At 39.3% G+C, this 23,832-nt stretch overlaps 1 protein-coding gene across 1 annotated transcript in view; it reads left to right on the forward strand.

Moving 5' to 3' along the window:
• The window catches only part of LOC144587133 (triadin-like), a 39,464-nt gene extending 18,110 nt beyond the window's left edge, over positions 1-21,354 (forward strand). Inside the window, exons 6-11 of the mRNA XM_078386628.1 lie at positions 1,357-1,374; positions 2,648-2,686; positions 2,849-2,893; positions 3,842-3,886; positions 5,764-5,793; positions 20,939-21,354. Of these exons, the coding sequence (XP_078242754.1) occupies positions 1,357-1,374; positions 2,648-2,686; positions 2,849-2,893; positions 3,842-3,886; positions 5,764-5,793; positions 20,939-21,084 (323 nt within the window). The 3' untranslated portion in view covers positions 21,085-21,354. The remainder of the gene's footprint in view (positions 1-1,356; positions 1,375-2,647; positions 2,687-2,848; positions 2,894-3,841; positions 3,887-5,763; positions 5,794-20,938) is intronic.
• Positions 21,355-23,832: the final 2,478 nt, after the last annotated feature.

A 23,832-nucleotide genomic window follows, 5' to 3' on the forward strand; every position in this document is an offset into this window, starting at 1 on the left:
AATAATAGCAATCGAGGAAATTAATTGGCACTGCATTTTTAAAGTAATTATTAAATCATCCTTTTCCCATTTATCTTTAATTAATTGCCTGTGGCAGGAGTTGATCATTTGGCAACATCAGAAGATTTATTCACATAAAAAGAATTGTTAATACATATGCATTGTTTCACTATGTGGCTGAAACAAGCAACATATGGGGGGAAATGAAACAGTAATTGCCTCGTTAGCATATAGTTTCTGTTTTGAAGTCAGTAATATTTTGCAGGAACATTGCCAGCAAATAGAAACAAGGCAGGACATAGTGTTTATTGTAGGAGAAAGAAGTTGGACATAGCTTTTGTGTGAGGATGTGGCTTGTCCATTACAAAGGGTTACATTACAACGAGTTTAGGCAGTCATGGATCTAGTATGTTCTTGTGTTAACTGGGATTACTTCCTCTTACACAGTATACACCTGTGGTTCTTAACCTTTGCTACTCGGATGTTTTTGAACTGCAACTCCCAGAAACCCCAGCCAGCACAGTTGGTGGTGAAGGCTTCTGGGAGTTGCAGTCCAAAACTCCTGAGTAACCCAAGGTTAAGAACCAGTGGTATACACTTACCCCCAATTTCCAACTAATTCTCTATTGCACTCTTCCGCACTGTACTATATACTCTCCTGCCTGCATCTTTTTATGAACTGTGATTAGCACAAAGATTGGCCATGAGACCTTATTTACATAAGAAATTTTTAAGTGCTGCCTGAGCATCAGTGTCTGTTTGAAAGAGCCCTGTATCAGATCCAAATTCCAGTTTAATTATTGATAATAGGAAGAATAAAGTAAATACATCAGTTGTTCAGGCCAAATTAATATCCTCTTCATTTTCATCATGAAGATTCTTGTGTTTTCTTCATGATCCTTGTTTATCTGCTGTCCTGATCTCCCTAACAGGAATTTGTCTGTGGACTTATTTTGATATTTGACAATTGTACCTTACATATTTTGACAAATCTAGAGAAGTGTTTAGTCAAATGGTAACTTTTCATGATTTGCTGGCTTGAAGAAAACTATATGACCGAAATTTTTATTTGAAATGTCTAAGATTTAGGAAATAAATGTTTTGTAAATGTATATAGGCACAAGAAAAGAACTTGCCAAAACATACCATGTGTTCACTAGTAACAAATTTGTTTTGAAGGGCAGAGTCTACGTTCCAAATGTGATATTTTTATACATGCACTTGTGTTTCCAATTGATATATTGTGCCTATGAGCTGTTGAAAACCTGGAAAAACTGCCAAGGCATCAAAATATGAAGATTCACTCCAATTTCCCTTCTCTTTTCCCCAATTCTTTATTGTTCACCTGGCCTCCAGAAGAAATCACAGTAGCAGGTAAGCACTATATATGTGTATGTGTGTGTGCATGCGTTTCTAAAATACAGTGGTGCCTCGCTTAATGCGTGCTCCATTTAGCGACGAAACCGCAAAGCGACAAACTATTTGCAATCACAAAAGCGATCGCTTTGCGATGTTTCCTATGGTTTTTTTTTTTGCTTTGCTATGATCCGTTCCCTGTTTCGTTTACTGATCATCGCAAAGCGATGATTTTTTAACAGCTGATCGGCGGTTCCAAAATGGCCACCAGGTAAACAAAATGGCCACCTGCTGTGTTTTCGCACGGATTCCTCGCTTAAGAGGCAGCTAAAATGGCCACCCTATGGAGGATCTTTGCTTTAAGGTCAGTTTTTAGCCCATAGGAACGCATTAAACAGGTTTTAATGTGTTTCTATGAGCTTTTTAATATCGCTTAGCGACGAAATCGCTTAGCAGCGATTTTTGCTGCACGGATTAACGTTGCTAAGTGAGGCACCACTGTATTTAGCATGATGAAAAATGACCGAGCCTAGGAAATCAGATCTTCAGCTCATATAAACTGGCATAATCCACTGAAAATTTATCAAATTTATCCTACAGGAGGATTTTGATTCAATGTTTCAAGCATTTACCTTTATTTTGTTTTGTTTCAAGCTTGCCTAATTCCAAGGCTCCTTATTTGCAAGTAAATTCTCTATTTAAATTAGTGGAATTCCTTCTGAATAAGCATTATCAGATTGAAATGCTAGTGAGTGGTGGGGTGATCACAATTTGTGTGTGTGTGTTAATGCTGTCCTCCTGATTTCCAAGAGAGCTCATGGGATGGAGGACTTTATATGAAACTGTATCAAAGACAGCTGGATCATTTGAGTAGTATGGAGTGGGGGATGAGGAATAAACCATTCTAAGACAGATAGCCAGGGAAATGCTGCTGTTCTCAGCAGAGAGGCAAAAATGCCTCCAGCATTGCACCTTAGTTAATTTCAATCTGTCTCCTTATATGAAGTCACAGCTGATTGCATCTATTCTTGGAGGCCTGGAAAAGGGACGCTGAAAAAAGACATCACATGTATATCAAAATGTTTTGCGATTCATTTCAATAAAATTCCACAGAACAGCATTATAAGGCTGCAAATATGGTACTTGTTCTCCTTCCAGCCACATTCAGCCTTGCTGATACTGACAGATTTTTTTGAAAAGAAGGCATGTTTATTCCTAGAGTAGTGAAATATAAATTTGAAAATATTAAGGATGCTTTAAATTTAACCTGATGTTTTTGAAATCTTTTTAGATAAGAAAAAAGCAGAAAAGCCTTTGAAGGAAAAAGACAGTAAGTACTAAAGATATATGTATATAATTTTAAGTGGTGCATTAAACCATTGAATTGTGAACTTTCTGAACACTCCCCTCTCATATGAACAATACAAAATTATGGAAGCTGACTTTTGTCACCTTGTATTGTTCTTTGTTTTCCTCTTTTTAATTTCTGCAGGAAAAATAGCAGCGGTGACTCATTTGAAAGAAGAAAAAGCCAAGGGTAATATAAGGATGTACACAAACTCTGCAGGCCATAAATCATATGTTTGAGTTCACGTTTCATGGAAGAAGAGCTTTTGAAATCATATAGTAAATTGAAGTAGTTAGTTTTCCAGCAAAGCAATTAAATTAAATTAAACTCCTTCAGACTTTTACCTCAGACAGATGTGAAGGAGAACTTCTGAAGATTATTTCATTGCACAGACAGCTTGGTAGGGGAGAGATGTTTCTCTACTACAGCACTTTGACTTACATTGGAAGGCAATGAAGTTCTTGAAAATTTGGCAAACTGTGTTCCCAACAGCTAGTCCCAGTGAACAGCCTTGTGGCTATTTTAAACATACAGTATTTTGGAATCAAAACAACTAAAACAGAAATATAACTATTATCCCCATGGAGAGGTGGCTGTAGCAGTCTGTTGCTGCAAAACCAGCAGATAGTCTTGAGAAATATTAAAGGCTAACATGTCTGATTTGACACAAGCTTTTATACTGAATGAAACAATCCCATTGATTCCTAGCACCTTATTTGTATGACTGCCCCCATCCCTTTTTGTAGTAGTTCCAGCTAGATCTGACTCCCAAAGCGGTAAGAAATAGAAACACAGACTTTTCACTGCATGCATGGAGTGGGCAGAGAAGCATGGAAACACCACTTGGCGATTTGCATTGTGTCCTAGTTGATGAATAGCCAGACCATGGTGTTGAGGAAGCCCATTTCCAGATGTTTTATTCTTCAGCAAGGAACATGCTTTTAATTCCAATCATTAACTGAGGGTTAATCTTTCTATTATTACTATTTTGAAACTATAATAATAAATCGACTGTTTTAATTTATGGAATTGATAGGCATGAGAAAATGTGATGGTACCTGCACAGGTGTATATTTTAATTGTAAGACTGACTTTTGGTATCTTGAGTGAATTAGATCCTTCTGTTTTGCTTTACAGTCCCAGCAGTAAAAGAATCCCATCACCATCGTAACATGACAACAGGTAATCTGTGGTTGTTTTCTCTCAGTTTCCCAACATTTCCAGTGCCTATATGTACACTGCCCAGGTCTCTAAGAGTTGGATAGGAATAGGCATGGGAACCTAAACTCACAGGACACTATCATATTGGCCAAATGCAAAGTGAAAGGACAAGTGTGCAAACTTTCCCCTCCCCTGCTTCAGCAGAAACTTGTGCATGCCCTTTGTTACATTGCTCATGAGATTTGTTGTACAGCTGGTCATGTGATGATTTATTATTAGGAATACTCAGATTAGAACTGAATATATTGTAGCAATGGTTACAATAGGACTTAAGATCAATTAATTTACTCTTGATTTGGGCCAAAGAAAGTTGATGATACATGGATAGCTGTATTTTCCCCTAATGCTTAAGTGTGTGACAGGTAGACTACTTGTTTTGTCTTTCCAGTTGATAAGAATGATTTTATGACTGGCCACTTTACCAGATTTCTGCTCAGATGCAACATTTTTTAGTGATTGCTTTACAGCCATGTAAAGATGACCAGTTTACCATGTGATTATTTTGCAGGGATTGTTTTTTATTATTATTATTATTATTATTATTATTATTATTATTATTATTATTATTATTATTATTATTATTATTATTATTATTATTATTATTATTATTATTATTATTATTATTATTATTATTATTATTATTATTATTATTATTATTATTATTATTATTATTGTTATTGTTATTGTTATTGTTATTGTTATTGTTATTATTATTATTATTATTATTATTATTATTATTATTATTATTATTATTATTATTATTATTGATTATCTCTACTACTGTGCGTCTCAAATCAAGTTATTTATTGTCATGCTGGCAATAACAAAGGTCTAATATCTTGCTGGATTTTAATCACCAAAACACACTAGTATGAAAAATATTGCCTATTTTCCATTAAGTCCAGCTTAGGAAAACACATAAGAGGAAGAATGTTGCTTCCAATGACATTTTTAGTACAATCCACTTACAGTGAAATCTTTTACATGTTTAGTCAAAAATAAATCCCACTGCTTTCATAGGAAACTATGCTGAGGATAGTGGACAGGACTAGACAATTTCTTCCGAGGAGAAGATTATCAAATGGTGTAATACATATACACATTTAGGATTTTTCCACAGCTTTTTTGTGGGAGCTGATATCTATGTGGGTTTCATGCAATAGGGATGATTTATAGAGAGGTTGTCCCACAGGTTAGTCAACCCTAAGCTCAGAGCTAGAACTGAGATAACACTCCTAAATGCTCCCTAGCCTATGGAAACTTACCAAAATACCTCATGTTTCATCCACCAGTCTATCCCAGATTCAGGAGCTCCAAAGCATACACAAGAATTCCAACATTTAAATGAAATTCTCTCTTCACTATGTTAACGGCAAGAGCCCACTGCTTGATCTACAGGGCAATTACAGGGCAATGTTATGTGTTGGCCTGCCCAACATAATGTTGAGCGTATGACTAGAATGTTATAAATGGTTAGATGGATGTCTGGAGCTGTCAGAGGAATTTGCAATTGAATGAAATAAAATATAATTAAGTAAATTTTTTCAGCATATGTCCAGACAGCATAAAGGCCAACCTCTACAACTGCATTTCATTCTAATAAGAAAAGATGAAATTATGATGTAGCCAGGAGGGTCGGTGCACCTCTTGTAGAAACTGGTGACTTTCAAATGCATTTGCACCTCGAGTGGTGGATAACAGGATGGCCTCTTAGATGTTTGCCTGTGCAAAGAGACATTTCCCAGTCCCACTATTGAAGCAAAGAGAAGGGCTGTTAGTGGCACACTGTTCAACTGTCTCTCAGGTTTTATCTGACATTTGGCTTTCTCCCTTTACAGACAAGCTTTCAAAGGCTTCAAAAGCAACAGGTAAATTCTTCTTAGGATTAATGGCATTGAAAACTTCTTTGAGTCTCAGGTGGCATATACCACTTGTCAGCAATGCATGAAATATAACTTGATTATTAAAAAATGCTGTTATTCATTCTGTCAGTCTGAGAAAGAATGAGTCATTTGCCCTTGAAAAGCAGCCTGTGGGGAAGTGTTACATGTTTTTAAGATCAACCCTTAAATAAAACGAATTAATCCTGATGCTGCTTTGCTGTGATGGAGAAAACAGGAACTGGCATCAAAAGAGATTTAATAAGAGTAATTTTTCAGAGGAGTAAAGAGGGTGGGGTACAAACATAGGATAACTGGTAGACAGTTTCTAAGCACTGATAGTAAGTTTCTGCATGAGCCAGTTAGTACAAAAAGACTGCAGTTAAATTTTATTGCTAAGGTTGTTGTGGGATAGATTGTAAGCGACTGGAAATGAAAATGCAAGCTAAGAGATGTTAGCTAAGAATAACACTTTCCAAATGCAAGACACAGGTAATTTAATATGACAGTAATTACATTGCTGTAGTACATGAATCTTCACTCTTTATTATCCTCCAATGTGTTCTGCCTTTTGAAAAACAACTTGGTAAGTAAAATACTTAACACTGCTAGGTTAAATATGCAACATTTTATCAACAAACCGCTGGGAGAGATTGTCCAGAGTTGTTTGGTGCTAACAGTCTACAGATTATACCCGACTCTTAATTCTCCATTCTACATAAATCCAAAGAACCTGCTTTAATTCTAGATCTGTGTCTGGTGTCAGTAATGAATGAGGTGGATGAGGGCAAATAAACTGAAACGTAATCCAGATAAGACAATCCGAGTCAATCAAAAGGCAGATTAAGGAATGGGGATCCAGCCTGTGTTGGATGGGGTTCCACTGCCTCTGAAAACATGGGTGCACAGATTATATGTGCTCCTAGCTTCATCTCTGAGCCTGGTTGCCTAGGTTTCAATGGTGGCCAGAAGTGTATTTGCACAGTTAAGACAAGTGTGCCAGCTTCACCCATTCCTGGGGAGGTCTGATCTGGCCATGACGACACATGCCTTAGTTGCATCCCAACTGGATTAATGTAACATACTCTGTGTGAGGCTGCATTTGGAGAGTGCTCAGAAATTTTAACAGGTCCAGAATGCTGCAGCCAGATCATTAACTGGGGCTGTTACTGTATAAAGATCACATAATGACCCCTGTTACATCAGCTCCATTTCCAGGCACAACCCCAAGTGCTGTTTTTAACCTATGAAGCCCTAAATGGCTTCTGTCCAAGCTTTCTCAAATACTGCATCTCCCTTTATGGACCTGCCCGGGTGTTAAGATCAAATAGCATTTATCTTGGCCCCACCACCCTCACAGGTGAGTTTGGTGGGGACACAGGAGAGGGCCTTCTCTGTTGCTGCTACCAGACTCCAGACTCCCCTCCTGCAGGAAGCCAGACTGGCCCCATCTTTTCTATCCTTTTGCAAGAAGACAAAGACCTTTCTCTTCAGGCATCTTTTAGTGAGATGTTTTAAAATGAGATTTCTATTGCTTTTGAATCTGTTTTAGTAATATTTTAATCTACTTTAATTATAATGTTTATTTAATTTGTTTTTAACTTTTAGTATTGCCCTTTTTTAATGATGGAAGCCACTTTAAATCCTTTTTTAGGAGAAAGATGTTGAAAAAAATATTTTAAATAAATTAATGAATAAATACAAGGGATAAATTGGCAATATTTGTCTTAATGTTGTGTCTAGTCTAGTCTAATCTGTTCTGATTTATTTTTATCTGGTCTAGTCTCATGTAATCTAGTGTCCAGCTAGATAGTTTGTCCTGCTTTAGTGCAATTATACGGGGATATATTTGCATGGAAGGTGTATCTATCTGTTTTTTGTTGTTGGACTCCTTCTGTGTTCTTTTATGTTTATAATTATATGCTGTCAACTCAATTCTGACTTATAAAAATTCTCCAGAGTTTTTTTTAGACATAAAGTATTCAATAGGGGCTTCCCATTCCTTTATTCTGCAGGGATTTGCCCAAGACACACAGACTGACTCTTTTAAAAGCAGAGCAGGGAACTCCCACGTCCTGAATTAGCCAGGTGTTCTGTCTCACTAAGCTATTCAGCCATTTTTCCTCAGGTACCATTTTGAGTTATTCTACTGAAGTTCAAAATGATCTAAAAACAGAAGCAGTAGCCAGATGCCTAATTGTAGGACATTTCCAAATACTGGCAGTTGAGGTACATAATGAGGGGGACTTTACTCCACAGATTAGTGACATGGGGAAAGGCACCTGCCTCTCTCCATGTTGTATGAATGCTTTCATGTCTGTGTGGTGATATACAAATATTGTCACAGCATTTTGGAAATTTCTTCCTCATAATGTGATTCTTTAGTATCTTAGGAACTTATTTATGGGGGAACCATGTAGATACATCGAGCCATTTAAGTCCTATCTACACAACTATCATCCATGTGTAGTGGCAACATAGTTGTTGTTGCTGCTGCTATGTGCAATCAAGTTACCCCTGACTTATGGCAACCTCATGAATGAGCAATCTCCAGAGTTTCCTGTCCTCAACAGCCCTGTTCAGCTCTTGCAAACTCAATCCTGTGAGTCAACCCATCTTGTATTTGGTCTTCCTCTTTTCCTGCTGCCTTCCACTTTTCTAAGCATTCTTGTCTTTTCCAGAGAACCTTGCCTTCTCGTGATGTACCCAAAGTAGGCCAAGCCTCAGTTTCAACATTGGTTGGTTGGTTGGTTTGGTTGGTTTGGTTTGGTTGGTTTGGTCGGTCGGTCAGACGGACGGACGGACGGACGGACGGACGGATGGACTTCTAGACAGCCCAACTTAGTGAAATACTACTTGGGGCAGTTTACATAATTGAGTATTTTTGCCTCCAGAGATAGTTCAGGCTTGATTTGATCTATGGCCCACTTGTTCATCTTTCTGGCAATCCAGGGTATCGGCAAAGCTTTTCTCCAATACCATAGCCGCCTAGAGTGGTCTAATATGATCAGATAGGCGGGATAGAAATAAAATAAATAAATAAATAAAATAAATATTTCAAACAAATCAATTTTTTGTTCATGTCAGCTTCACTGGCTGGAACGTGATGCCATTCTTTCCTGGGAGCAGCTTCAGCTTTCACACCCTTACATAGTGATTGGAAATACGATAGTATGGATGATCTTGGCCTTTGTTTCTAGTGCCACAACCTTACACTTGATAATCTTTCATAATTCCTTCATTTTTGCCCTTTGAAGTCTCAGTCATCTTCTGATTTCTTGGTCTCAGTCTCCATTTGGATTGATGGTTGAAGTACACAAAATCTATAACCAGTTTCTTCTTTGTCAGTGTCAATGTTGTGTATTTCCCTTGTAGTCATGATTTTGGTTTTCTTGATATTCATTCAACTGCAGCTCTGCCACTTTCTTCTTTTACTTTCCCTAACAGTCATTTCAAGTCATTGTTTTTTTCTGTCAGTAAAATAGTGTCATCTGTATATCTTAAATTGCCAGTGTTTCTTTCACCTATTTTCACTTCTCCTTCATCTGAATCTAGTCTGACTTTCCATATGGTATATGATATGTTCTGTGTAAGGATTGAATGGTATCCTCCTGGGGAGGTTCTCTGGATTGGCGATTGGGGGCCTGGCCTTGGCCTGGCTCCAGTCCTTCCTAGAGGACTGTCCTCGGAGAGTACAGCTTAGGGAGATGTTGTCCGCTCCATGGACTCTCAATTGTGGAGTCTCACAGGGGTTGATCCACTCCCCAGTGCAATTTGATATATATGAGGCTACTGGGAGAGGTAATCAGGAGTTTTGGAACGTTGTGCCACCAATATGCAGATGATATCCAGCTCTATCTCTTCTTCCATCCTTCTGCAGTGCATGCTGTCCCATCCCTTGAGTGCTGCGTGGACACTGTGCTGGGGTGGATGAGGGATAATAGACTGAAGCTGAAACCAGACAAGGTGGAATTCCTGTGGGTGGGTGCCCCTAGTGTCTGCAGTCTGGGAGCTTCCCTCTCTTTTGGGGCCCCCACTCTTTTCGCGAAAGATGAGGTTCACAGCTTGGGTGTTACTCCTGGACCCAGCACTATCAATACAATCTCAGATAGTGTTTGTGGTCTGTTACACCTATTTCCATCTAAGGCAGATTACCTAGATGCATTCCTACCTTGACACTGGGTCCCTCACCACACTGGTCATGCATTGGTAGTCTTGAGATTAGACTATTGTAATGCTCTCTATGTGAAGCTGCCCATGGGTGGGTTACTATGACTTCAGCAGGTCTAGAACTTGGCAGCCAGAATATTGAGTGGGGTAAGGAGACATCAACACATTTCCCCCACTGGCTGCCCTGCACTGGTTACCTGTCCATTTCTGTGACAGCTTTAAGGTGATGGTGTTAACCTATAAGGCCTTAAATGGTTTAGGACCTCAATATCTGGCAGAACGCTGCCTTCCAACTAGATCTGCCCATCCTGTGAGATCTCAGGTTGGGTGGTTGAGAGTTCTGACCCCAAGAGAGGCCCAGAAAATGATGACCAAAAATCAGGCCTTCTCGTTGGAATAGTCTCCTGCCCAAAATATGCCTGGCCCCTTCACTGGGAACTTTCAAAAGATTACTAAAAGCATGGCTGTTTAGATACGCCTTCCTCGACTCGAGAAAATCTTAATAAAGTAGTGTTTTTAATAACTATACATTAAACCCTTCACCATGCCTTTATTATTTTATTATTTTATTATTGTAAGTATTGCACTTTGTTTTAGTTGTTAATCGGTTATTCGTGTATCGTTGTTTTGTAATAATGGTATTTGTAAACTGCCCAGAGTAGCCCTGGTTGCCAGATGGGTGGAATAAAAATCAATCATTCAAACAAACAAACAAACAAACAAATAAAATACACCTTGCCTATAGGAAACGTCTGTCTCTCTGTATTCTGTCCTAATGGTTGCTTCTTGTCTACAACACAAGTTGTGCATCAGGATGATAAAGTGTAGAGGCACACCCATTACTTTCAGAACAAGCCATAGTTTTTCATGATCCACACAGTCGAAGGCTTTGCTATAGTCTATAGAGCATAAACTGACCTTCTAAAAAACTTTCGTGTACTCTGGTAGCCAATGGATATTTGCCATATCACTTTGAGTGAGTTCTTCCTTTTTGAAATCCAGTTTGAACACCAGGCATTTCTTGTTCCATATAAGGTATAAGCCTTTGTTGCAACTCCTCAAACATCATTTTATTTGCATGAGAAATTACAATAATGGTCCTACAGTTATTGCATTTCTTGGCATCTCCTTTCTTGGGAACTGAATTGTATATTGAGTGTTTCCAGTCTGCAGGCCACTGTTTTGTTTTCCATATGTGTTGCCATATCCTTGTTAGGATTTTTACATATTCAAAATCTGGCAGTGTGGATGGCCATATACCATGTTTTTCCATTCATAACATGCACCTGTTCATAAGATGTAACCCCCCCCACACACACACTTTTCTAACCCCCAAATTAAGAAAACTTAGCTTTGAGGATTCAGCCGCTGGGCTCAAAACGATTGACATTTTGAGTTCCTGTTGAATCTGAGCCTACAGGCTCCACCTCCAAGGAGGTGTGTACCAATTGGTTTGTTCAGCATCAGCTGATGTCAGTTCCATAAGGTTTGTGATTGGAGGAAACTAAGTCTCCTGACTGTGGGAAGCTAAGCTTCACGACTGAAGGAAGCCTGTTTAAAGAGGCAATGCATGTGTCATTTTGTTCTCTCCCCAGCTATCTCAGCTTACTTCCGTGTAAAAGACGCCCCTCAATCTTTAGTGCAATGATTTTAGGGAAAAGTAGCATCTTATACACAGCAAAATACGGTAATTCTGGTTCTGTTCATGTGTTCAGTATTGTGTTGGCCTAGTGGGTTGCTTGTGCCAGTGAGAGGAGAATTATGTTCGTCAGGAAAGTTTCTCTTTATGATAATTCATGTGGTGAACTATTAAGTCAGTCAGATGTTAAAAAAAGGGAAGGGGAAGTATTTCAACACTTTCTTTATGGGTAATTAATAGAAATAGGGGTATTCGTATACAAATACAAATACTCCTGCACAGGTAGTCATAACGAAGGTTTAGCCCCCTGGGGCTGGACCATCCACTCACCTTCTGCTGTTGTCGCACACTCTGCACTCCCTTCCAACCGATCCAGAGATCACAGTCTGCGAGCCACTCTTTGACCTGGCAGCGAGGCTCATCCTCCTGCCAGGAGTGGCTCACAGACCACAAGCTCCAGATCGACAGGAAGGGAGCACGGCGCCTGCAGCAACAGCGGAAGGTGAGTGTACAGTCTGGCCCCAGGGGCTGTACCCTCGTTTTGTCCACCTGTATGGGGGTATTTGTATTCTTATAAGTAATGAATTACTTTTTGTATCTTTTGAAGCCTAGTCTACATGCTCATGCTGCAGTGTGCTATCAGCTATTAGTGAGCCATTTGTATGTCCACTGAACAGGATCTTTGTGTGAATGACACAAAAGGAAGTCCCTGTTTCCCTGCTAAACCCCTACAGAAGTGCCACATGCCACTTGCCTTTCATCCAGGGAACATGGAAAGCCTTACACAATCACACTCTGATTAACCTCATTCTGTGAGGGTGGGGAGCTGGCAGCTTCTGCAGCATTAGCCAGCCATCCATGAGCAAAAGCTAGGCAAAATACCTCCCAGCACAATGTCATATGATACTGCACTTCAATTACAAGCCATCAGTTTCTATTAGAGATGTATGTGGGAGAGAATGAGTGTGTATATCCTAGGTTTCTTTCATTGCACGTTTTGGAAGTGTCTTATCAAGATGGATATTTTTTTCTATATCTAGCAAAGTTGGCACTTTAGCAAGAAATGATGTATTTAATGAGTGAGTGGAATGAGTGCAACATTGTTTACCTTTCTTTTTTCTTTTCTTTCTTTCTTTTTTTTTGCCACATGTGTGTTGGCATCTCCTTATCATTTTAAAATATGGCAATTATTCCTTGGAGGTAGAAGGCTTTAAAAAAACCCCCGAGAATAATAAGGCTTAGAGTATGGGTGCTGAAATGTGTGTAAAAGCCCAAAACAAAATTAAAATACAGCATCTGCAGGAAAGGGTACATTAACTAGACTCTAGTTAATGTACCCTTTCCTGCAGAAGCTGTATTTTAATTTTGTTTAGGGATTTTACACACATTTCAGCACCCATACTCTAAGCCTTATTGTTCTCAGGGTGTTACTGGATAATGCATCACAATGGCTGTCTAGTTACAGCTTGGATTCTAGCTGTTTTGCATATAAATTATAACTTACATTGGGTTTTTTTGTGTGCAATTAAGAGTCAATTTTAAAATAAAAAAACATAATCAATTACCACCTGTTGAAGAAAACTGTAAATATAGTAAGGGTAAAATCTAGTCATGCAGTTCAGCTGACAGGAAGTTGTCTGGCAGCATAGTAGATTCCTTATCCTCCATTCAGCCCCTTTGTCCTTATTCTAAACCTGCTCTGGATGTCTGGGTGAACTCCTGGACCTGGTTTTGAGGAATCTAGGCCTGGTGGTAATATCTTTTGGACTTTAAGATCTCCTCTCCCTTGCCAGGCCCCCCAAAGCCTTTCCCAAAACAAAAGGGGTCCCTGGGGAGCCAGAGAGCCCAGAGACTGGAATCAGAAACTTTTGATTAGTGGTAAAAGTCTCAAAGGTAAAAACTGTTCATATTCTCTCTACCAACACACATTGTTCCTCCGCAGTCTCTTTTAATCATGCTACTGCTCACAGTTGGTCTTTACAGCACTACAACACACCTTCTCCCCATTTCCCCCTCTGGCCTTGTTTTCTTTTTTTCTTTGTTTGTTTCTTGTGAGACTATTTACAAAACCAAACTTGAAAAGAACTGAACACCAAACTTACGCTATAAGTTACTGCACAGGTGAGATACAACCGTACACCACTGACTCTTAAAGCCGGCATGAATGTTTTACTTGTGAACTCTGTACTTTACTCCAGTAGTTCTTAACCTTGGGTTACTCAGGTGTTTTTGGTCTGCAACTCCCAGAAGCCTTCACCACCAGCTGTGCTGGTTGGGGTTTCTGGGCGTTGCAGTTCAAAAACACCTGAGTAACCCAAGGTTAAGAACCACTGCTTTACTCCACGTATTTGAAGAAGTGGACTTCTCTATGAAAGCTCACATTAAAAACTGCCCTGGGTCCTTTTAAGGAGAAAGACAGAGTAAAAATATTTTAAATAAATAAAATTAAATAAATTTTAAAAAACACTATAGCAGCTGGTCTTCAAGATGTCACAATGTTTTCGTCTCCCCTCCCCTCTGCCCACCCCATTTTTTTGTTTTTTTCCTGATATGATAAAAGGTTGAGTCGATCTTGCACTCATGGAGCTCCAGCAATAAGATTTCAGTTACTTTGTACATCAGAAGCTATCCAAAATTCTTCTAAAAGTTAATCTATAAATAATATTTTGACACTCATGGTCCCTAGTCTTTTTAAACTATCCCTCTATAGTTTAATCTTATGTCTCATTAATTGATCAAATCCTGAATCTTCAACTTATCTTTCCTGGGTAATAGTCCAGGGTTTGCTTGTTTTCCTTCTCTATTTAAGTGTGATGGTGACTGCGTTTCTACACCTGCTTTTTCCCAGTGGTTTCCATTCCCAAGACTTCTCTTCTGTTCCTGTTTTTTTCTTCATTCTGCAATAGCCTCTTCCAAAATCTGAAGAGCTCAAGGAAGGGATAATAGTAGACTTAGATGTTCCTGCTGCTCAGTCTAACGACTTCATTGCCTGAGGAGAAGGGCCCAGAGAGTTGTTTCTGCCATTACAAGATTTCATCACCACCACTACTAAGATTGGTTATTTCACTCGTAGATGATGTAATCAAACCAATAATTTTTATGCAGTCTCCACATGGGCACTTCATACATATCAGTTGTGATGCGTTTTCTCATACATTCTCCTTCTGAAACCACCTCTGCACTGCCCCAGCTGCCAAACTGCTTGGCTTTAATGAGAGAGGTCTGTCTCATGACCTGTTACTGACGCTCAAAGCATAACTCAGTAGATATTTTGCTCATGATGGAACTACTGTATATTTGTTTGTGTATTGAGATATCTCTAATTATCAACAATAACAGCATTTATTCAAAACAAGAATCACAGGTGGCAGTTATTTTACTACTCTTTGGTAGGCACCTGCAGATGGCTTGCGGCATCAAATATGAAGATCAACATCAAAGATTTATGCAAGAAAAAAAAAGAATTCCCATAAAAGATCAAGCATTTAGTTGATTTAGCAGAGGCCCAGGGCTGCTTTGATAATGTGCTTTGTGCTCAGCTGGTAACCAGGCTTCCTTTTTTATGTGAGGGGAAATCACCAATATATCTTTGCGTAGCATCCATAATTAACTGTGTGTATGTGTTTGAACATGGGTGTAGGTATGCAAGTGTAAAATATATCTCTAGATATGACACTTAATTGGGGGGGAGGGGATCAGCAAAATGGACCAGTTGTATTGATTGCCATATAAGAGAACACGTTAACGAGTCTGAGTATAAGGTCATCTATCTGCTGTCATTGCAGGTTGTTAAATTAAGGTTTAAAGGATTCGGTGCTTACTAGTAAAAGATGTGCATTTCTAATTATAGGCATTGGATGATGTTGTTTTAATCTGTGCAGCGGTGTCGTTTTCGTAAATGATTAAAAATCAGAATAACCTTCAAATATAAAAGAACAGGGTCTTAAGAAAACTGCTCCTAAGGAAGACATTTACTTTGTTGTGCTTATAAAATTTTTCTACCCTTTAAATAATCTTGTTTCCAGATCCATATTAGACTGATTCTGTCATCATCCTCTTGGAATTGGGAATTGAAGGAGAGTAGATCCTGGGATGGAATCAGCCATCACTGGTGACCTCCTGTGACCTAACATTTAAAAAAAATTGCTTGCAAAGGTTACTTTTTTAATATAACAACTTCCAGAATTTCTCAGCCAGTATGGTCTCAGGGATTTTGGGAGCTGTCATTCCAAATGGTAAAGCTTTGACACTCTGCTTAAAATAAAATAAAAATTCAAATATGATCTAATGAAAATTAAAGCATAACAAACAAAAAAGTATATACAAATGCATCAGACAGCTAGGCCATTTGTAGATATACCTGCCAGTCTAAACAAGTTTCTACCATCATTCCAGGACAATATGGAAGTGGCATAAGACACTTTTCATATCACAACTATGGAAAATTAACAGGAATGTTCTGCTCCATAAAATTCCGTATCATACTTCAAAAAGTCCACGAAAGAGAATGATATACGTCTTCAGGTAGACCTTTATAGCCACATAGCTGGCAGTCTGCAGTGTAGCCCATTATACAACCAGCACATGAAACTGCACCCTGACACAAAGTGGTAACAAAAATAATGGTGGGTCCAGTCACCCTGAATTTGTTCAACATTCCTTGTAACCATCATGCTGCATATTGGTGTCCGCATGACATAAGACTGAAACTAGTGTCAACAGAGTCAAAGCAGGACAGGAAAAAAAAAACATGCTTTCTAGATTGTTTGTTTGGGTTGTTTTTTAATATCACTGCTGGATGCTGGATAGTGGTGTATTTTAGTTTTACTTTGCTCCAGTCTTCAATATAGCATCTGTTCATGTGAACCTTATTACCGCATTGATGCATTCTGACCTGCACACTTTGTCGGTGGGTGTCATTTGAAGATATTTCCATATAGGCATTTTTCAGCTGACCAGTCTCCACCACTCCATGCATTATTTTCATTTATTTACTTAAAATATTTTTGCCTGGCCTTTCTCCTTTAAAAAGGACCTAAGGTGGCTTATTCCTGCCAACCTAGTGGTTTGAAAGCATTTAAATGCGAGTAGATAAATAGGGACCACCTCGGTGGAAAGGTAACAGCGTTCCGTGTCTAAGTCGCACTGGCCACGTGACCACGGAAGATTGTCTTCGGACAAAACGCTGGCTCTATGGCTTGGAAACGGGGATGAGCACCGCCCCCCTAGAGTCGAACACGACTGGGCAAAAATTGTCAAGGGGAACCTTTACCTTTACCTAAGGTGGCTTATATCATTAAAAGATAATATTTAAAGCTAAAAGCAGTAAGTATCCAAATGCTAAAAAGGATCAAACAAATACAACACTAAAAAAAACAGTAAACAAAAGCAACACCAAAAATACCTTAAAAACAGTATGGCACAACAATCTGTTTAAAAACCCCTGTCCAGCCAGTCAGGCAGTAATGGAAAGCTTGCCTGAAGAGAACGGTCTTTGTCTGCTTGCAGAAGAACAAAAAAGATGGGGCCAGCCTGACCCCCTGCGGAAAAGAGTTCCAAAATCTGGGAGCAGCAACAGAGAATACCTTTTCTCATGTCCCCACAGTGGTCCCCACCGTGAAGGTGGTGGGGCCGAGAGAAGGGTATCCCCTGATGATCTTAGTACATGGTCTGACTCATAAAAAGAGACACAGTCCTGGAAACAGCTTGTACCCAAACTGTTTAGAGCTTTATAAGTCAGAACTCGGGATGGGGGTATTCGTGTTTGTATACGAATGCCACTATCCCAGCACAGGTGGTGATAATGAGGGTCCAGTCCCATGGGGCTAGACTCACTGATCCACCGCTGCTACGGACACCATGATTCTTCCAGTGGCTTTGCAGGTCACGATCGGTTAGCCACTCTTGGCAGGAGGCGGGAGGACAAGCCTCGCTGCAAGATTGAAGTGTGTCTCACAAATCACGATCTGCAGAGTCATTGGAAGAATCGCGGCGTCTGCGGCAGCAGTGGATCTGTGAGTGGATTGTCCGGCCCCATGGGGCTGAGCCCTTGTTGTTGCCACCTGTGCGGGGATATTCATATACGAATACGAATACTCCCATCTCCGGTCAGAACCAGCACTTTGAATTGTGCCTGGAAATGGATTGGCAGCCAGTGGAGCTGCTGTAACAGAGGGGTTATGTTTTCCACAATATCAGATATCAGAATAGCACAAGTGTAAAAAGTAAAAAAAAAAAACAATTAAAAAGCATTGAAGCAAAAATGTGAAGGTTTAAAAATGGTAGCAAGGTAAAACAAGACAGGAAAAGAAATGAGGAAAAGAAAATAAGGCAAAAGGGGAAGACAAGTTGTGTTTGGAGTGAGGGAGCAATTGCAGATGTATGTGAACAGGTGGTACCAGGATGACCCAGTCCATCCCAGTACATCCAGCAACAAATACCCTCCTTTTGTGTGGGTACCAGCAGCAGGATAACCCATTCAAATCTGCTACAAAAAATAAAAATATGACTCAGAGTAACCCTAGAATAGCCAAATACAACACACAGTAAGAATGAGCCCTTTGTAGAAGCTGTAGTTTGATTCAATGTCCAACAGCATTTTCATTTTTTTATTTTGCATATTCTTTTGCCACTGAACTGGAAATGCAGATGATGTTTTAATTTTCTGTTTGACAACATGACAGAGCCATATGTTAACTACAGTGAGGCTTTTTCCTAGAGATTTCCAATAAAAAAGAGAAATGTGAGCTTGTCATTGGTGTATTTATTTCTTACAAATTATTTCTTAGGAACTCATGTCATTTCCAAGTCATTTAAAAAGACGGAGAAAAGCAGAGTTGGATGAACACAATACAGAGTCTTAACATTTGTCTGAACTTTTGGATGCAAAAAGTTGATCCCACAATATTATAGATATGGGAACAGTCAAAGAAAGGAAGGAAGGAAGGAAGGAAGGAAGGAAGGAAGGAAGGAAGGAAGGAAGGAAGGAAGGAAGGAAGGAAGGAAGGAAGGAAGGAAGGAAAGAAGGAAGGAAGGAAGGAAGGAAGGAAGGAAGGAAGGAGGGAGGGAGGGAGGGAGGGAGGGAAGGAAGGAAGGAAGGAAGGAAGGAAGGAAGACAGACAGACAGACAGACAGACAGACAGACAGACAGACAGACAGATAGGTGAGTGAGTGAGTGAGTGAGTGAGTGAGTGAGCGAGCGAGCGAGCGAGCGAGCGAGCGAGTCATGGCCAAAAATACTGGCAGCCTTGCAATTCTGTCAGAAAATACAACCCTTCTCTCAGAATTGTTGTAGTTGCAAATGTTTTGAAACTCACATCTTCATTTCTTTGATTTGCATTGGAACAACACAAAAACACAGAGAAGAAAAGTCAAATCTGATACAATCCCGCACAGAAACCCAAAAAATTCACTGGCCAAAATTATTGGCACCCTTAACTTAATATTTGGTAGCACTCCCTTTGGGAAAAATAACTGAAATCAATCGCTTCCTGTAACCATGAATGAGTTTCTTACACCTCTCTACTGGAATTTTGGACCACCCTTATTTTGCAAACTGCTCCAGTGCCTTCAGATTTGAAGGATAACTTCTCCCAACTGCTGTTTTGAGATCTCTCCACAGGTTTTCTATGGGATTCAGATTCAGACTCATTGCTGGCCATTTCAGAACTCTCCAGCGCTTTGTAACCATTTCTGAGTGCATTTTGAAGTGTGTTTCGGGTCATTGTCCTGCTGGAAGACCTATAACCTCTAGTGTCAGAAAGACACAGCTTTCTGACACTGGCCACTACCTTGCACCCCACATTTTTTTGATAATCATCAGATTTCATGTTACCGTTCATACAGTCAAGGCATCCAGTGCCAGAAGCAGCAAAGCAACCCCAAAACATCTTTGAACCTCCACCATGTTTGACTGTAGAGAATGTGTTCTTTTCTTTGAATGCCTCATTTATTTTTCTGTAAATGGTGCCATGATGTCCTTTACCAAAAAGCTCAACTGTTGTCTCATCTGTCCACAGTATGTTCTCTCAGAAGGATTGTGGTTTTGTCTCATAAATTTTGGCATACTCCAGTCTGGCTTTTTTATGCCTTTATGTCAGCAGTCTCCTACCATAGCATCTCTTTTCACTCAGATGGTGACGGATAGTGCAAGCTGACACTGTTGTACCCTGTGTCTGCAGATCAGTTTGAATTTGTTGGGAAGTTAATCTGGGTTCTGTATCCACCATTTGAACAACCCTTCGTTGTAATTTTTCAGTAATTTTGCTCTTCTATCCATGTCCAGGGAGGTTAGCTACAGTGCCATGGGCTGTAAACCTCTTGATGACATTGCACACAGTGGACACAGGAACATTAAGATCTCTGGAGATTGACTTGTAGCCTTGAGATTGTCGAGGTTTTTCCACAATTTTTTCTCACAAATCCACAGACAACTCTTTACACTTCATTCCTTTCTCCATGCTCAGTTTCACACACAACACAAAGGTTGAGTCAACTTTTCTCCATCTTAACTGGTTGCAAGTGTGATTACTATATTGGCCACACCTTTTACTTGCAACAGGTATGTCTAAATACAAATTAAAGGACCAACACATGGTTGAAAAGGAATTATTTCTTACAATTTAGACAGGGTGCCAATAATTTTGGCCAGTGTATTTGTCGGTTTCTGTGTGGGATTGTATCAGATTTGACTTTTCTTCTCTGTTTGTGTTTGTGTGTGTGTGTGTGTGTTGTTCCAATGCAAACCAAAGAAATGAATATGTGAGTTCAAAACATTTGCAACTGCAACAATTTCCTGAGAGAAGGGTTGCATTTTCTGACAGAACTGCAAGGGTGCCAATATTTTTGGCCATGGCTGCAATTAGTTAGTTAGTTAGTTAGTTAGTTAGTTAGTTAGTTAGTTAGTTAGTTAGTTAGATAGATGGATAGATAGATAGATAGATAGATAGATAGATAGATAGATAGATAGATAGATAGATAGATAGATAGATAGATAGATAGATAGATAGATAGATAGATAGATAGATAGATAGATAGATAGATAGATAGATAGAATGTAAATGAAATGACAATGGCAGTTTACACTTGGTGGATTCATCATGTCCTCTAATGCAGTGATCCCCAACCTTGGGCCTCCAGATGTTCTTGGACTTCAACTCCCAGAAATCCTGGCCAGCAGAGTTGGTGGTGAAGGCTTCTGGGAGTTGTAGTCCAAGAACATCTGGAGGCCCAAGGTTGGGGACCACTGCTCTAATGGCTGCTGAAGTAATGCAACTGTAACTGCAAATTACTATGTTATTGTTCATTTCCTTTCTTTCCTTCCAGCTGCTGTCCGCTACTATCAGTGTGTCTTTGTAAATGGATACAACGACTACAAACCACAACACCCTGTTACCCCTGCCCAGGACTACAAAGGAAAGGCCGGGCAAACAAAAACTTCTGGGCACAAGATCAAGACACTGAAACAATAGAGTCACACAACCTACAATATTGTGATGATTTTGCACTTTAGGCCCTTGATAGAGGGTCATGTGATATCCATTGGCACCTGTGATGATGGAACTACAATCCAATTGATCATGTATACTTGGAAATGTTCTCTGCTCATTTGTCAGAACAGCACAAGAAAAAAGAGGAGGAGATGTAACAATGTTTGAGAGAATCTTCAAGTACCCATTTCCTGAAGGAAAGCAAGGTGCTAAAATTGTACTTGACAAGAAGTAAAGCTGTGTGTGCATGTGCGTGTATGTGTTTCTTACGTTTATTTCCTCTCATGTGATTGTTGATTGGTTCGTTTGTGTTTTTCAAGCCTTATTGGAACAAAAAGCAACTTCTGTGTCATCAACTTACAGTCAAATGTCCCACTCAGAATACTTAAGAAAAAGAATAAGAAGTTGTTGCCTGTGCTGCTAGTGTTCAATTAAATCAGGAATCAGTGCTAAAGTTGTTCACTAAATTGTCATTAAACAGTTTATTATGCAACAGGGATTATGCTTGGAGGTCAGTGATGCAGACTTTCATATTTATGTTTAACTCTCTGTAAAGATAAGCACCTTATTTCCTAGGTGCTGTTCTTAAATGGAGAAGTGCAAGGTCTGGAACTACTTCTGGACCAGGCAAAAATGGGCTAAATGAAAGATAAAATGCTTTAAAAGGTTTAGGATGGGAAATCGGTGTTTTAGATTCATTCGTATGCATTTTCACCAAACTATTCCAAGTCCTATTCCGTATTAGTATGAAATGGAAAAGTCCAACTTTTACTAGATAAAAAATATCTGTTCCAATTACAGTCTTGTACCAATTAGATGGAATAACTTTTTTTAATCAATTTTGCTATATACCATTTTCAAAGATTTAGTTTTGGGGGCACATGGAGGTTGGGCTAAATTTCTTAATATACACTACACACTCAACTTATTTTTAGGTTGGATTTTTGAAGTAGACATCTTACTCCAAAACCATCTTCTGTTTATGCTGTTGGAGACTGGGCTGATTTCTTGTGATCAAAATGAAACACAAAATATTGATCTAGGTGAAAATGCCTAAATATGTTTGTTCCAGTTCTGTGTCCTGTTTTAGAAATAATGTGTCCTTGCAAAGTCACCTTTCCACATTACATTAATACATCTCATCTGTGTTCTTTTATGCTTGTATTTACAGAATCAAAAAAACCTCTCATAAATTGTTTTAGAAGAATACTTTGAACAAATCACATTGCAAATTATTGTGTGCTGTTCCAGACATGAATGGCAATATTACAGAGGTGACATTTAATCTGATAAGATTACGCAGCATTTCGGTAACTGTGTCCCAAGAGAGACAACCAGTTTCCGGCTGTGTTTGGACCTCTCTCCCTCCCTCCCGCCCTCCCTCTCTCTTTTCACTTCTAGGTCAAGCTAGGAGTGATTGGAATTTAATACTTTGTGACTGATTGCAGCTGCCTGTGGGAAGAATAAAACATTGGACGCCTAAATCATAAAAGGCAGCATTTATGATAGAAAAGCAACTACTGTTGTAGATTGTCCAAGTGAGAAGAATAGCTTTTTGGGAGTATGTACTTATACTGCTTTAATAGCTGTAAAATTTTCATGGATAAAGAAAATGAGTAAGGATATATTGACAGGATATATACACACTAAGGTAAAGGTAAAGGTTCCCTTTGACAAATTGTCCAGTCGTGTCCAACTCTACGGGGCGGTGCTCATCCCTGGTTCCAAGCCGTAGAGCCAGCTTTTGTCCATAGACAGTTACCATGGTCACATGGCCAGCGTGGCTAGACATGGAACACTCTTACCTTCCGACCGAGATGGTACCTATTTATCTACTTGCATTTTTACATGCTTTCAAACTGCTAGGTTGGCAGGAGCTGGGACAAGCGACGGGAGCACACTCCGTCGCATGGATTCAAACTGTTGATCTTTCGACCTTGCAGCCCAGAGGCTTTGCGGTTTAACCTGCAATGCCACCACATCCCATCATGTATACACACTAAAAACATGGTAAAACCAAACTTCAGTGCCTTTTTTTTTGCACATACAAAGGGGACTGGACTCAGTGATCCATTGGGTCCCTTCCAGCTCCACAGTTCTAAGATGATGATGATGGTGATGACAATGATGACGATGATTCAGCACAAGGTCCAGTATTGATACAGAGGTGATTGAACTTTTCAGTATCAAGACAAGCTTGATTAAAGAATTACAATTTTCAAGAAATGTAATTAATACCTCATCCATAACATTTCTAATGGAAGACTTAATTGTGCCTGATCATGTGGTGAGACTCCAGGGTTGGCATCAGATTTGTTTGTCACCAGCTCACTCAGGTCAGGAATGAACTATGATCCACTGTGGATGCAGAAGCCTCAGAACCCAGCTAGAGAATCTGGCTTCTTATAGATCAAACGCATCTACCTCTGACTTTACCACACACAGAAACTTTAAGGTTCTGTCATTTCTTTTTTCATATAATTGGTCTATGGCTTGCCATGGTTAATATAGTTGAACTGGCTTTCCAAAGACCTGCAATATTAAATGATAGTTTTTGTATAAGTAAAACATTTAGGATGTTTCTTTAGATTTATTTAAATATTTCTAATTGTTGGGAAGTTTTATTTAATCATCTAAAGCTTTTTAACTTAGTCTTATTGAAGCATTCGTGATACATGTCATTCACGGTTTCTCAATGCTATTTAACTGAAGAAAGTGCCATATTAGCAT

This window comes from Pogona vitticeps, chromosome 1, assembly GCF_051106095.1.
Source record: "Pogona vitticeps strain Pit_001003342236 chromosome 1, PviZW2.1, whole genome shotgun sequence".
Lineage (NCBI taxonomy): Eukaryota > Metazoa > Chordata > Lepidosauria > Squamata > Agamidae > Pogona > Pogona vitticeps.